Genomic DNA, 16,179 nt, shown 5'->3' on the forward strand with positions numbered 1-16,179 from the left:
CCAACTAAACATCTTGTCACTCTGTGCTCATGCACTCTGGGAGAATTTGCTTTCTCATTACGTTATATTGATGTAAATGAAATGAAAATGTATTCGTGGACATTAGTTAAGTCTTAAACAGCAAAATACATATTAAAATCCATCAGTGAAGAGAACAGAAAACACTTTCCTGACATGATTTTTAACTCGGCTCTGTTCTCCAGCAGAGAGGCATCAGCTGCTGTCATGTCTGAGTGAAGCTGTATAACGAACATTTACGTAACCGCTCCCAAAAAGTCGTTCCTTTAGCAGATGGGTGAAGAAAGATATGTTATGTATTCGTAGGGTTTAAAACACGCAGTTTTCAAATTTGAATATCATGAAATCTAGTCAGAAGCGGATCATAAAAACATGTTATGTGCTGCAAAGATGAGGATTTTTGTGCACATTTTGAGGAGAATAATAGCAAAAGTGTTGAGGGGGAGCAGGAGGGTGAGTGTGAGAAAGAGGAGAAGAGAGAGGCGGATGAAGAAAGACGGTTATACAGATTCTGCCTCGTCAGAGGTAATTTCTTTCTTTTTGTGCAGACGGTTTTTACATGATGAAACTCTGCAGGTCATTTACAGAAAAAGTTAGACAATCTTTTAAAATCGCAGCGTAGGTTGTTTTTTTTTTTTTTTTTTTTTTTTAGCTTACTTATATTTGTCTCATCTGCCGGAGTGGATTCCTTCACGTTGGTTGGACACATTTAATTCGACCAAATTTAGAAGATGTCAGCGAGTGAAAAGCTGCAGAGGAGAGCTGTTAACCCACCGGGAATAATGGCATTAGCACGGCTTTCAGCGGAGAGTGTTTCGGTGTGACGTGATGATCAGAGCGCTGCCTGAGAGGCTTTTCCACCCTGACAGCGAGACGATCCTGTCGGACAGGAAGAGTCATTTTAATTTGTAGGGTTTTTGTTATTTTGAAAACATTAAACGTATAGAAAATTTGCTTAAAGCTGCAGAAAACTAAAATAAGCAGTTTGGGCTCCTACCTATAGATTCTTAAGTTGAAATCTGGGTCAGCATCACTTTTCTTTTGCTGTGTCCAGACGCCTTTTACAAGCTTTTAACCTTTGATTTGATTGGCTTGATTTCTGTCGTAAACAAGGGGGAGAAAGACAATGAGCAGCTTGGCGAGAAATGTCCCCGAAATGTTTTTGATTTTTTTTTTTTTGTAAATATGGAAAAATGTTGAGAAAAAAGTTAATTAGAGATTTAATGTAAATTTGGGTACCAATCATTGGTAGTTAATGAGACCGATAACCAATATTTGGAACGGATTCATTTAAAACTAAAATCTTTTTGTCAGTATTTAAAATTTGGAATATAACAAACTCCAAAAAAACTTTGTTTAAATGCCTTTAGCAAATTTTAATGAAAACTGAAACTACATCAACAACACATACAGTCACTTCCCAGCAACTTTTTTCATAAAGTCAAAATTTAAATAAAAACTGAATAAATAAAAGTCTCCCTGAAGTTTTACAAAATAAAAGCTCCTCCCATGCTGACACTTTCTTTGCATTTTTAATTTAATTAATTTTATCTGTGATCAGTAATAAAAAAAAAAACACCAATACAGATTACCTGCAAAATGGCAAATATTGGCTGATAATCTGTTGTTTATATATGTTTATATGTGTACATATATATGTATATATATTTAACAGATTTAAATAGATTTTTGATAAAGTTTGCTATTGATAAACATATAAAACAATTACCTTATTTCATGAAGAAGTCTGTTTTTGTATTCTTCATTCATGGTGGAGGCATTGCAAGAAAACATGTTTTCTTCACAAATTCGATGTAGCGTGGGTTGCGTAATTGATTAAATTAAGTTATTGGTTATTATGTGGGTGGCGTGTTCCTTTAATCATTAAGGAGTTTGATCAAATAATCCGGTTTATCTCCCGTTAAAGATGAAACACCGACCTGTTCTTGACTCATCTCAACACCTTTTACCGAGAAACCAGACTCGATTAGAAATGATTCAGATAGAAGAAGTGCTTTAAAAATTGATAGGCTGCGTAGGGCTGAGATGAAAGGGTAAAAGCCTTCATACGACACACACACACACACACACACACACGCACACACACACAGATAAATGTTTAAAGCAGATCAGACTGGAGATACAGAGGAAACAGCTCTGCTTCACCTGCATGCTGCTGCAAACGTGAGCTGGAGGATGGGGGAGGCAATGCGTCATAGTCGTGTGTGTGTGTGTGTGTGTGTGTGTGTGTGTGTGTGTGTGTGTGTGTGTGTGTGTGTGTGTGTGTGTGTGTGTGTGTGTGTGTGTGTGTGTGTGTGTTATAGACTCTCCAATCAGCATCTCTCTGCCTCTGATTGGTGGAGGCAGACTTGGAGAGCAGGATGCTGATTACCTGAGCTTTGCTGCTGCAGCCTGATTCACTCACCTGAATCATTTCACACACCGTCAGAAAAACATCCTTGTTTTTGTTTTTACACCCCCTCCCCTTCCCCAAATAACGGCGTTAGCTCTGTTAGCACTTTTGCCATTCTAAGCACTGAATCAATGAAAATGTGAAAATGATTTCCCTCCTTCAAGTCCATTAACCGTTTGAAACCTGAGCAAACCAACTCTACTGATTCCAAAATACACAGTGATTTAGTCTAAGAAAATTACCTTAAAAGATAGTAAAAAAAATTTAAAAAAAGGGAAAAAAAGTATATATATATTTTAATTTAAAAAGGAAATGACCTGAAAGAGGTGTTTTATTATAATAATTCTGCTACATATTTTTTAAATATATTTATATATATTTTTAAATATAAAAATTCTAACTCGAAAGAAATCACACCAGTTTGCTCATGTTTCAAAGGTTTAAATACTTGTGAAAGGTGCTTTAAAGCAAAACAAGAAAAGTGATGTTGCTCCAGGTTTCAGAGGATTAATTACAATAAAACTTCTGAGTTTTGAAGTAAATTTTTTTTCAACTGTGAACATCAGGGAGCAGTTTTTCTGCCGTATTTTATATGGGATGAAAACCGGTGAGCTCTCAGTCACCTATTTTGTATACATTTCTTAAAATGTTGGTTGTATTATTAGATAAATGAGTCCGTGTGTGTTTTTGTTTTTCGTAGATGTGATGGTGGGGATGGGCTACAACCTGGAGGAGATCCAGGACTCTCTGGCCAAGATGAAATATGACGAGATCACAGCTACCTACCTGCTGCTGGGCAGAAAGGCCTCCGAGGTACAAACATCAGCCTAACGTCTCCTAAAATGCATTAAAATAAACCCGTTATCAGAGCAGAACATCACAGTAGGTCAGCTTTAGGGTAAAAGTTTCCTGTTTTTTGTAATTTGAAAGTCATAGTCCTATTACCGCTGATTATAAATCACATTCATGTACATGTGCTTTATGTTTTTACTTAAATATGTCCGCTCTTCCTCCCAGCTGGAGCCCAGCGAGTCGGCCTCCAGCAGCAACCTGTCTCTGGCCAAACCGCGGCCCAACAGCGAGCTCAACGGCCAGTCGCCCTCCCACCTCAAAGTCCAGAGGAGCGTCTCCTCCAACCACAAACAGAGACGTTACAGCGAACAAGGTGAGGAGGACACAGTGTTGACTTTCCTCAGTCAAACATTATAAAAGCTTTACTGGTTAAAACTCAGCGAGGACGCCTCCTTTTTCAAACTCCAGTTGTGCCTCTCGCTCCCAATAAATGTCTTTTTCCGTCAGTAGCTCTTTGTCAGGCTGATGAAAGCAGTTAAATCAAACACAGTCACATGGTGGAGGCACTTTAACCTTTAGCTTATTTGCACAGCTCGGTGCTGTCCGCTGTGATATAATGCTTTGTCAATGTCTTCAGTCTGAGTTGCTCTTTATTCAGTGAGAGCCGCAGCTTAAACAGCCTCACTGAGAACCTTTTAAGCTGCGGCTCTAACGTGGCAGCTACTCACCGCCAATTTAAAGAGCACTGTGGTGTTTAAGTTGTGTTTTTTTTTCCTGACACAGAATACCAGTATTTTTTATTAGTTTGGCACATGTGGGGTGCTTTTTAATATTAGTTAAGCAGACGATTGCTCATTATTATTTTACTTTTATGTATTTGTTTTTCTTGACATCCTAACTGGGCGTTTAGTCTTTGGGATGTAAGAAAAACATGTAGAAAAAAGTTCAAAAGTAGTAAAGACTAGATGCTGCATAAAGCAAAATGCAACAAATAAATAAAGTCTGCACACCAGAAAATGCTCCCATGAACATTTATTAAATTACATTCTCGCGTGTCACGTTTTGAGGCATAGCCCTTCTTCCATTTTTTTATTTGTATTTTTTGTATATGTAAGAAAAACATGAAAATATTATTTTTGGCTGCTGATCAGACAGAACAAATAATATTCAGTAATAATATTTAGTTAAAGTTTAAGAAAACCACACTTTAGGAGCTGCAACCAGTTCATTTTTGGTATTTCTGCCGATTCGATTATCTAAATTATTGTTGTTAAAAAGAGTTTATTTTGGGGGTAAAATGTGCCTTCAGGCTCATTTATTTGCTTTCAAACACAAACAAGAGACAGATATGTTTTTCAACCATGAACTAAATCACCGTGGGCTCTTAAAAAATACCTTAATGTGCTGATGATTCTGTCCTCAGTCAGTTTGAGTCAGTGTCAGAATTATTCTTTTCCAAATGTAGGTCGCTTCTTTTTTGGATAAAACACTTAAATTAAAAAAAAAAAAAGTCTTTTTTGCCAGAGGTCCAAACAACATCTTTGAGTCATCCGTCACACATCTGTCTCCCTGTTTCTCTCTGTGCAGTCGGTCAGAACGTCCCTCCGGGGATGTCTCATCCAAAGAGGAGTCAGACCACCACAGCGGAGAACAGCGCCAAGGAGGAGAGCGGAGTCCAGCTGCGTAAACCCAGCACCCCGGGGAGCCGCGGCGCTCCGCCCGCCAGCCCGCTGCTGGGCAACGCCAACAACCCCAACAAGGCCGACATCCCCGACCGCAGGAAAGGCGCCACCACCGGCCCGAGCGTGAGTTATTGTATCAGTTTAAATACATCAACGAATATTAATACACCTGCAGCGTTCTGATGTTTATCAGGAAAACATGAATTGTCTCTAACTGAACTATGAAACCGAGCAAAAAACAAGCATCTCATGAGAAACAAAGATCAACCATTTCATCCCAGAAATCAGAAAATATTTAAAAGACACTGTCCTATATAGAGCTTTCTTAACACTTTATAGAGAAAAGAAGAAGTTAGCCAAAACTCAGCCAAAAAATTGTGAAACAAAAATTTCCTGAAATTAACAAAAGTAAAAGAAAAGCAACAAAAACAGGATATTACCTGAATAAGGTGCTACAATAAAATAAACAATTCACATAATAATAATAATAATAATAATAATAGTAAATATGTTTTTCTGTAGCCTAATTTTTAATACATAATTGTAATTATAAATATAGTTGTCTTGAGATTTTTTATTTATTTTTTTTATTTAAATTTTTAAAAAATTATCTTTTTTTGAATAATTATTATCATTATTGTTAGTATTAGTATTATTATTTTAGCTGAGGTAATTTTCTTGTCAATGTGTTTTCAAGTTGCTGACTGCCTTTTTCCCCATGTTTTTGAAAAAAATCAACACAAAATTTTTACACAGTTTTTACAGAATATTATATAATATTTAGTCATATGCTTGTGTTTCCTGCTTTTTCTTAGAGATAAGAACAGATAAATTATTTATTCTGATTCTTTCTTCAATACATTACAGACGGTACATTACATACAGATGGTTAAACCTTAAAGGAGAAACTGAATAAATGATTGTAGAAACATTATGAATGCACATTCTTCCACACAGGTGCTCTGCGTGGTAAAATTAGGCCGCGAGCATCCAGTCGAGCTCTGCTGCATGAATGATGTTGAGAGGTCTCAGTTGTGTCTGATTTTGTATCACGATGGAAAGAGGAAAAGATAAACTTTTTACTTTGAACAGATTACACAGACAGGAGCATCAGTCCAGTCAGTGTCTCAATAGAAACAGAAACTTTTTCAGAAAAAGCTTTTTTGTGCGTATTTGTTATGTAATGGTACTTTTTTAATGAAGTATTGCAGTACTTTGCTTTATTTTTATTTCTCTTTATATGTTAGTTGTATGTTTATGCACTAAAACTAAAGCAAAATTCCTTGTAAGTGAAAAACTGCTTGGTAGGGCGGGGCAGTTAATCGAAAAGTAATTGAAACCGACATTCAGAACCTCTAACCAAATTAATCTTGCCCATGTCGGTTATTGGGTTTGTCTTTTTTTTGGGGTCTGTCTCACGCTCTCACGACACTGAGCAAAATCTCACCCCAAAACACTGCCACAGAAGTGTCGTACAATCATGTTGCGCCGTGAAAGGCTTTGACTCGAGAATACAGTATTTAACAACCGAGTCGTATGTGCTTCCACGTGGTTTGATTATCTCAGATCAAACAGCTGATGGTCCAACAGCACAGAGCAGTGAGACAGACAAACAGAGCGGAGCTTCTCCTCACAGCACCAAAGTGTCTGAATGAACGAACAGACAAATCTTCAGCAGTAAAAAGTGACTTTAAATTGTTTTAGTTTCAGATTTAGTCAGACTTTGAATTATTTAGAAACACCAGGACGCATTGCTCTGTGTCTCATCTAATGTTCAAAGTCAGAGTCCTGCAGTCAGGAGAGGTTGGCTGATTATCAGTACAACGTACTTGAATTTACCCAAAGTTTGTTTAAGATGGAGCTTTTAATTCTTATATTATGCTTTATAGTTTAATAAATAATAATGCATCATGTTGCTATTACAGTGCAACATACCAAGGTCAAATGAAACCTCTATTTTAATTTCTTGGATAATAACGTTGGATAATTTAATGATATATTGACCGTCAAGTGAACTCTGAGGGCAAAAAACAAAGTAATCTTATATTAATCGTAATTGAGGTAAAATGTTCAGTTAATTTTGATATTGATTTGAGGTCATAGAGCTCAGCCGTACTGCTTGGGAACAAATCTTATTGCTGTGTTTCTGATTCTCGTCTCTTCTGATTTTCTCTGCAGAATAACACTGCGTCGGCAGGTATGACCCGGAGGAACACGTACGTCTGCAGCGACAGAAACAACACGGACCGCCTCTCCGTCATCCCTAACGGGAAGGAGAACAGGTGAGAGAGGGAGTTTGTCTTTGACCTCGTTTCATCACGAAATTCTGTGTCAGCACAGAAAGTACAGTGCCCACAAAAAGCTTCAGTTTTTAATGAGATTATTGAGCTTTTTACATTTTTTTGTGAAGCCAGTGTTTGTTTATTTGATTTCCCAGCAGTCAGTGCTTCCCTTTGCCAGTTTTGTGGTCTGAATGCTGCTTTAGAGCTTTTTCTACCCAACAAGAATGCAAAACTCCTCATTATGAACACGAATGTGGTCAAATTCAAAGCTCGTAAATATGCATATACAAAAATATCAGCCTTCCGGACTCTAACAGCAGAGTCTCACCATTTTAGGAAAGAAAATCCAGACAGGATCCTTTTTGTTTCATCCCTTTATTTTCTTTCTTTTACTCTTCTCTCTTTCTTTCTTGTATTTACTTTCTCATCATCTTATTTTTTCATTTCTGCCTGTGTGTTTGTGGTTCGGGGGGATGTTGTGTTTTCATTGTGGCATGACCAGCATGACTGAGATGGCTTGTGCCACTAGTCCTTCCTCTGGCTTTGCCGCCGCTGCGTTCGGTGCCTCGTCCAGTTCGGTGCGGCTGAGGTATCAAACCGTCGGCCCTTTGTACGTCTGCCAGGCAGGCTGGGCCACGCTGCCCCACTCCTACTACGCTCTGGACTACTGCTCGCCCAAGTAAGACGGCAGGGCCTCCAAACTCCCCCCTCGTCTGTCTCCTCTCATGTCTCAGCCCCTGTTTGGCCCCTCGCTAACCCGCACATCCAGCCAGCTTCACACTCTGTAACCCCCCGACTAAACCATGGACACCATTTCCTGCAAAGCACAGAAAGGACAGCAACTTGTTTTTGGTTGTCAGTGTCTGAAATGTGTGCCCATCGGCCAAAAGCAGGTAAAAGACAAGAAAAAAAGCGCTGAAATGCAGTGTATTTTTAGTGTTTCCCTCACAATAGTTGCAACAAAAGATAAAAGCAGTTGCTGTCGAAATAACAGCAGATATTTTAAATTTTGTCTGAGTGTTAAAAACCAGTGTGCAGTTTTTAGGGATCTGAGAAGCCATACGATGCAGAGATTAGTGTATCACATTTGATTTTTTGTTTTTCTTTCCTCACAGGTTCCTTAAACCTCGGGGTTTTTAATAATTTTTGCTGTGTTCATGCATATGGCATACATTTTGGCAGTACACTGCTGAAACAAAATTGTTACGTTCAAACTGTTAAGTGCAAAAAATGCATTCAAACTGCAATTTCTGATCCAGCCATCAAAGCATAAAAACATGCATTGTATTATTTCTGGGTGTCATTCTGGGCCTTTGCCTTGAAATTAGTAATTTTTACTATTTTTTATTTTTTATTATTTTTTTTTTTTTTTACCATATTTGGCATATGGAGAAAATACATGCTATTTCCACCAGGTGACCTGTCACATTCAGTGTTACTGCAAATCATTGACATATCCCAGACTGTGATAACCAAAGAAATCTACTCAGCATGTAGTATATGAAAATAATTCATTTTTTTGTGTGTGAATTTGTTTTCATCTAAGAACATGTAGGCATCGTGACAGAATCCTGGTTTTTAAAGGGTTAAAAGAAATGAAATGAAAGCAGAAAATCATATTGATGTATAATTTATTTATTTTTTTTTTAGAAATAAGACAAACACAAGTAATGTTTCAAGCAACCAAGAGAGAATTAAAAGTGGCCAACAGAAGAAAAAAATCAACTGAAAAACAGCAAACTGTTTAAAATCCATCAGACAAACTTTCACTGCAGCAGATAAACTTTATTCACCAAAAACAAATAATTTTACTGTAAAATAATGTTTTTTCCTATAAAAATAAAGTAAAAAACAAATAAATTTACTTTAAAATAATATTTTTCTTATACAAAAAATAAAGTAAAAAAAAAAACAAAAAAAAAAACAAATACATTGACTTTTAAAATAATATTTTTTCTCCCTGTAAAAAAAAAATAATAATAATAATTTTGCCTGCACTTGGAACTCGATGGGTGTCGATTTTAGACGCTGATAAATAAGCGGAGGCACAAGTGGAGAAAAATATGTATCGTCACACCGAAATCAAGCGGCCACGCTTTGATGAACGAGCTCTTCAACTCTGTGTGTGATAATATTTTTCCATGTTTGCGTCATCTTCTTCTGCCAGCATGAGCCGGAGGACCTCGTGTCTCCGCTGCAGTTACTAAACTCACGGCTCTGCTCCTGATCTCTCCTCCATCCTCTGCTGTGAACTCTGACCCCTGATCTTCTTCTCCGTCCGGATCCCCTCACCTGTCGGTGTCCACGACACGATGAGCCGAGCTGCACCGCTCGCCGGCTCCCCCGCTGTCCCTCAGACCCATCGTCTGTTTTTGTTTAGAGTCTAACTGATCAGGGAACTCACTCTCCTCATTGTACACGTCTGGAGCTTGATGCTCAGGGTGGGACATTAAAATCAACTGTTAAAGACGTTTCATTTAATGTCCTACCCTGACGACATCTAACATGCAAGATTCATTTACTTAAAACCCATGGCAGTTTTAGAGATCCACGTAGGAATAACAAACTTTTCAAAGATAAGGAGGGAAATGTGGTGTAACTGGCATTAAAACAGGTTTTTCCATTGCAGTTGTGTGCTGAACTGTACAGCAGCAGCGTCCTATGACCTTCACTGTAAACACTAGTTTATTTATTTTGGAAGACGATGTTCAAATTGTCAGTAAAATTTGAAATATCAGTCAGCTTCTTCACACTTTCTGAGCACATTAATGAATAGAAAAACACCTACGTGTGTTGATGAACACGTCTGCAGTGGAAAAACTGTCTGATTTCGGATAAAATCTCTGATCTTAACTGTCTCCGTTCTTCTCTCTCCACCTCAGCAGTGTCGCCGCGTCGCCCGGCGGCCAGAGGAACCCGGTGGCGTCGATCAACAGCATCGCCAACGCCACCACGCCCGACCGTCTCCGCTTCCCGCGAGGTACCGCCAGCCGCAGCACCTTCCACGGCGGCCAGCTGAGAGACCGCCGCACGGCCACGTACAACGGGCCGCCGGCCTCGCCCACCCTCTCCCACGACGCCACCCCTCTCTCTCAGACCCGCAGCCGTGGAACCAGCAACCTTTTCTCCAAACTGACCTCCAAACTCACCCGCAGGTAAGGCGAGGACACACCTCACTCAGTCTGAAGCATGACGGGTCGGAGTTTAGCTCTCGCTCTGTTCACTCTGTTTATTCTAAAACATTTTTCACAGTTGATTGATTGTGAAACAGAAAGCGAGCGGACTCCGGCCCTCCGCTCTGAACAGTTTAATCTCCTGTGTCTGTTCGAATTAGAAGCCAATCAACACAGTGCCTCGTAGAGTTAGGATGATTAATTACATGCTGGGGGAACACTTCACTGTCCTGTACGATGTGATTTACTCTTAAGTCTAAATTGTTTATCTGTCGCTGCCTGGATGCCCGCCACAGAGCGCTGAAACCTCTCTGAACGAGCCTCAGTTTTAATGGAAATTTTGATATTAATGGTTACAGCTGTGTTATGATCCGGAAACTGGTTATACGCCATTACCATTTCCCGAACCATAACATCATTCTCGCCAGTTTCAGTCCTGTGATTCATTACATCGTAACTAGTTTTTAATTTTTTTATTTTCAATCTGGACTCTATTTTCACATGTTTTTGTGCCTAAGTGACTAATGGGAACAACAGTTTTTAAAAAACTGGTCCAGTATAAAGTGAGATGTACTCGCCCTTTAAAAATATGTTTGCTGATTATTTTCTTGCATAATAGTCGTGAAAAAATATTTTCTGGAACATTTTTTTGGTTCATGTCGTCCAGTCACAAACAAACTGGAACTTGTCAGAAGAACTCCAGTAAAAATATTCAATTATTTAAATTAGAAATTATTATTCAGGCAAAAAATAAAATAAACCAGCCTCTCAGATTTGAGTATTGGCTGTTTTTATACTGTCTTAGTAAACTGATTGTGTTGTTGGACAAAACATTTACTTAAAGTGGTGGAGAGTTACTAAGTATATTTACTCAAATACAGTACTTAAGTACAATTTTGAGATACCTTATTAGAGTATTTCCATTTTAGGCAACTTTATTCTTCTACTCCACTGCATTTGAAAGCCATTTATTGTACTTTTATGTCATAAATCATTTTAAAGTATTATTATTGGTTTAACTACCCAGCAGCATATAAAGTAATAAAAATCATCTCTACCTTCACCAGCTGCAAAATTAAAGTGATTAACACATTAATGCATCACTAAATTTTGATTCTGAAATGGGCCATTTTGCATATTTTTTCGAGTACTTTGAGCACATTTTGATGCTAATAATACTTCTTTAGCTAATTAAAACTGGACTTTTACAGAGTATTTCTACACTGTTGTGTTTCCACTTTTACTAAAGAAAAGATCCTTCTTCCACCACTGGCTGTAGGGTTTAATGACCAAATGATAAATGATTTAATCAAGAAAATAATCAGCAGACTGAAAATAAGAATAAATTGAAGCCCTGGTTTAATAAAAACACATTTTCTGTGCATTTAAAGGCTCTTAAAGTGGCAGCCAGGCCAGCGACATCACTCTGCAATGACTGACCTAAAATGAGGAATTGAAATCATTTGATAATCGATGAAAAAAAAATCTTCCCCTCCACTGTTGATGATTCCAATCACCCCATTTTTGTTCACTCATTCAGGCTCCTCATCCCCCCTCCCTCCTTCTTCTCACTCCTCCTTCACCATTTTCACTGTTTCTTTGTCTGATTCTGTTGTAGAAACATGTCATTCAGGTTTACCAAAAGGTAGGATTCCTGTACTGCCTTTTATTTTCGCTCTGTGCCAAAAACAAAACCAAAAAAAAAAAAATAACGAAAAACCATTTTCACTGAGAAAAACATCCTCTGAAACTCTACAGACGTGTGGGGCTGCTGGCACTGAACTAACACACCGCTTAGCAGGAACAAAAACTCTCTGGGTACATTTACATGCACGCAGTTTCACAATCTGACTAATGTGATTTAAATATAGTTTTTATGTGGTGATTTTACTCCAAGTTTACATTATCTAATTTGTCAGTAGGGCTAGTTAAATTGTTTAAAGGAAAATTTGGTATAATATTCGCTTTCTTGCTGGGAGTTTATAAGATTGAAATGAGTCTCATGTTTACGCGATAAATACGAAGCTGGAGCCGACGGTCAGTCAGCTTCCTATAAAAACTGGAAACAGGTGGAAACAGATAGTCAGGCTCTGTCCAAAAGTACCAAAATCAGCCTAAAAACACCTCTAAATTTCAGTAATTAACGTTATAGCTTTTTTGTTTAATCCATACAAAACTGATCAGACATGGGACGATCCAAACAGTTCATGTCACGATTATATCGGCCAGAATAATTGAGATTCACGATATTATCCAGATAATAAAGAGAGATGACTAATTAATTGTATCGCGGTGCTCATGGAAAATGGGAAGCAACAGGATAAAACAAGAGGGAAATTCAGGCACTCCAAAAGTGTGAAAAACGAGTCAGGGCTTCAAAAAACAAATATATATTAACTCTTGTTTTTGAAGCCCTGATGAAGACGGTGTTGGCTTTTTTAATGATAAATTAATCAATTAATGTGATTTCCTCCTCGTTTTTCACACTTCTGGAGTGCCTGGATTTCCCTCTCATTTTATGCATCACAGATAAGACGCATCTTTTTAGTGCACGCCCTTTGTCATGAAAAACATTTAGAAAGGAAAAAATACACCAATGTTTGATTACATTTTTTGATATGAGTGTATATGTAGACTGTAGGCAGTCTGTTTTATTGTTTAGTCTCTCCAGGTGCTGCTGAAACAATATTCACGACTGCACAGTTTCGACCACGCATTTTGATTCCATGAGTGATGATATACAGTATAACGGCACTCCCTATAGTGTGATATCGCGTAATTATCCTGATAACTGAAATATTTTGATACACAATAAAATTGTATATCGTCCCATCTGTAAAACTACCGCTGCGAGGGCGTTCAAACTGCTGGTTTTGTTTGTATTTTGTGAATCTGTGTGTATCATCGTGACAAAATGTGGCCCTGGTGACTCCGATTGTCGCAGGAACAACCACAGAACCGGTTCTGAGTACTTTGCCAGGTGTTTGTCTGTCTGTCTGTCTGTCTGTGGACAGATTTTGTCGAAATAATAGTGTCACATCTTTGCAAGATGCAGTCAAAAACTTGCTCAAAATGAAGGCTGAATGCGAAGATGAGCATGGTCCGAGTAAAGGGGCAGTGGGATGTTTCAAAGGGTTTATTGCTCCCTCGTTTTACGCCGCTTTTCTACATTCATTTCAAATCGCAGTTTGCTGAATCACAGCTGGAGTGATGCCGCTGCAAGATGTTTGTGTTGCTGGATGTTTTTTAGGTTTTCTCTGACACCGGTGCTATAATTACACAGTTAAAACAGCACCAGTGCCTAAACAGTGGGCGGGTTTCCAATACAGAGTTGCGCAAAACTTGAGTGACATTTTCAAAATTGTGATAAAACACAGATGACTGTGTTTCCAATGAGTGATGTTATGCAACTTCTCTCGCGACAACATTCCAGTAACCATGGCGATGGATGTCCAAAACATTGGCAGGTTTATTTCTAATGCAGCCACTCGTTAAAGCCGATCTAATATCGCCAAAATGTTTTGTCATATAAGAGCTCAGAAGATTTGTTGTACTTTTTCTTCTTCTTTGGGTTAATTGGCGTTTGGCGTCCATAAGTCACATTAACGTCACCTGATGTTACATTTCATATGAGCTATAAATGGGAAAAAAAGTGTTTCCATTGCAGTTTTGCAAAATATGGCTTTTTTGGATCATTTGAAATACAACCTCATGCGTTTGTAAAAACGCATTTTTTGCGATAAATGGTAGTTTTTTCAAAATTGCCGTTTCCATTTGGCGTGCAATTTGAGGGTTAATGGAAACCTGCCTCATGTCTGAACTGATACTTTGAAAAAAAAAAAGATAAAGCACAAAACCAAGGTCACGGTTATTCTGGGCTGGTTTGTGTGATACATAAAACAACTACATGGATTTTGCCTTGAGAGACTTTTTAGGAAATATTTTTTTTTCTTTCTGAAACAACAGCTTGTAAGTGCAAAGGTAAAATTGATCTTGATATTGAATATTTTAAATCTTGACAGTTTCAATTAATTCTCTCTCTCTTTCAACCTCACACTCGTCACACACCTGATCTGGTGCCGAAATGAGGCTCCAAAATCTGCGCTGTTTTTTTGTTTGTTTGTTTGATCCACCCTATTTACATAAATCAGGAGGGGCTTTCTGAATAATTAAATACAACTAAAAACAGTTCAACGCCACCACAAACTACATCCATCACGTCACATCCATCACACATAGCGAGCTTTAAGTGGATTTCCTCACTTTTGGATGGAGCTAGGCTAGCAGTTTCCCCCTGTTTCCAGTCTTTATGCTAAGCTAAGCTAACCGGCTGCTGGCTCCGGCTTCACATTTACTCTACAGATTTATCATTTACCTTTTTAACTCTTGGAAAGAAAGTGAAATGCTCTCCAAAACTATTTCCTTTCAGAGGGATCGAATGCAATAAGATTTAGTCATAAATGTATTGTTTTTATTCCCATTTAAACTTCAACAAATACAGCATCATAAATAAGACTTAAATGCTGATTTTTATCAGCGGGAGTTTTGCATTAATCAGGTTTTCTAACTGGAGTTTCAGTGTGTGTAAATGTACCCAGTGTGGCTGTGGTTGGTCTGAGTGGATAAAGGCTGATTGGGAGAGCGGACTCCTTCAACCAATCAGTCGATTTAACCAACGACAACAAAAGCAGCAGCTTGCCACTAATCGATTGCCGATGCATGCATGGGGGTCGCTTCCTTACAGCCGCCATTTGATTTGTGGTTTGTTTTCTCGCCACATTGATTGTTGTTATCGACTCTTCTGCTGTTGAAACTGCACATTTTGGACGTAAACTTTATTCTGCTGCATTTATTCACCACAAAACAGTTTTTTTTTTTTAACTCCCTCTGGCTCAGATGTGATTTCTTGTGGCTGTCAGACGAGATTTTTTTTCCTGTTGTCAGACAAAGGAGGAAATGTTCGGGCCTTTAAAATACAGTCTTTGTATAGATTGTGGTGTTTGTGTAAGACTTTGGTTCGTCTATCCAGTGGTTTTAAGTGTTTTTTGACGCTTTGCATTACATATAGGAACTTAAGTCAAGCATTAATGTCTTTTTTAAAGGTTTGTGGGTTGACTCTTTTGTCCTTTTTGCAGCTTTTTGATTTGTTTTTGGGAACATTTGGTGTTCCTGAACTGGACTTTTGAGCTTCCTTGAGTCCTTTTTAGTAGAAATTCCCCATCGGGGTGGTTCAGTCATGTGAGCTGTGGGTTAGCATAGATACAGAGCATGCATCCTTCTCTTTTTTTTGGAAATACATTAAGCAAGTTATTACATTTTCTCTTTGTGGATACAGAAATCTAACTTAAATGACCTCATCTACAAAATATCAAATATCTTATTTGACATTTCAGATATAAAACCTTTAATCTTGACTCATTAATGGCCGAAAAGGTGGAAAATAAGACAATTGTGTTTAACACACTATATAACAGAGTATACGCCACGTCTTTATAGTCATAGCTAATAACACTAACTGTTGTTTTTATAAAGAAATCTGCGGGCGACCCTAATAACACACTCATGTGCCCATATGTGTATCAAAGGCACAAAACGTTACTTTAATCCTCACTGCTGTTCATACTGCCCCTAAACAGATCCCATCTTGAAGCGATTTCATTATAAACTTCGAACGCCGCTCTGAGAACGCAGACCTCCATTAAGGCAAAATCCACTTGAACAAACATAAATAAATACATAAAATGTGTCAGGAGGCTTATACAAACCCCACTCGACTTGAAAACTATTTAAAAATAAAATCAAAGAAAAAATGAAGAAAA

At 38.1% G+C, this 16,179-nt stretch overlaps 1 protein-coding gene across 25 annotated transcripts in view; it reads left to right on the forward strand.

The window, feature by feature from the left end:
• mark3a (MAP/microtubule affinity-regulating kinase 3a) overlaps positions 1–16,179 on the forward strand; it is a 67,611-nt gene that overhangs the window by 41,060 nt on the left and 10,372 nt on the right. For 8 of the 25 annotated variants that reach the window (XR_015778603.1, XM_088087213.1, XM_042500637.2 and 5 more), the window contains exons 11-16: positions 3,132–3,244; positions 3,449–3,596; positions 4,811–5,028; positions 7,084–7,187; positions 7,690–7,866; positions 10,070–10,342. Coding sequence is in view for 24 of the 25 variants with exons in the window: in XM_088087213.1 (XP_087943339.1) it covers positions 3,132–3,244; positions 3,449–3,596; positions 4,811–5,028; positions 7,084–7,187; positions 7,690–7,866; positions 10,070–10,342 (1,033 nt within the window). In the remaining variant the exon portion in view is untranslated. Of the gene's footprint in view, positions 1–3,131; positions 3,245–3,448; positions 3,597–4,810; positions 5,029–7,083; positions 7,188–7,689; positions 7,867–10,069; positions 10,343–11,978; positions 12,006–16,179 lie in introns of all 25 variants that reach the window. The other 17 variants (XM_088087209.1, XM_088087217.1, XM_088087216.1 and 14 more) reach the window with 5 other exon arrangements.

The sequence above is a fragment of the Plectropomus leopardus genome, chromosome 14 (assembly GCF_026936395.1).
Source record: "Plectropomus leopardus strain MGB_pleo_1.0 chromosome 14, ASM2693639v1, whole genome shotgun sequence".
In the NCBI taxonomy this organism is placed as follows: Eukaryota; Metazoa; Chordata; class Actinopteri; order Perciformes; family Serranidae; genus Plectropomus; species Plectropomus leopardus.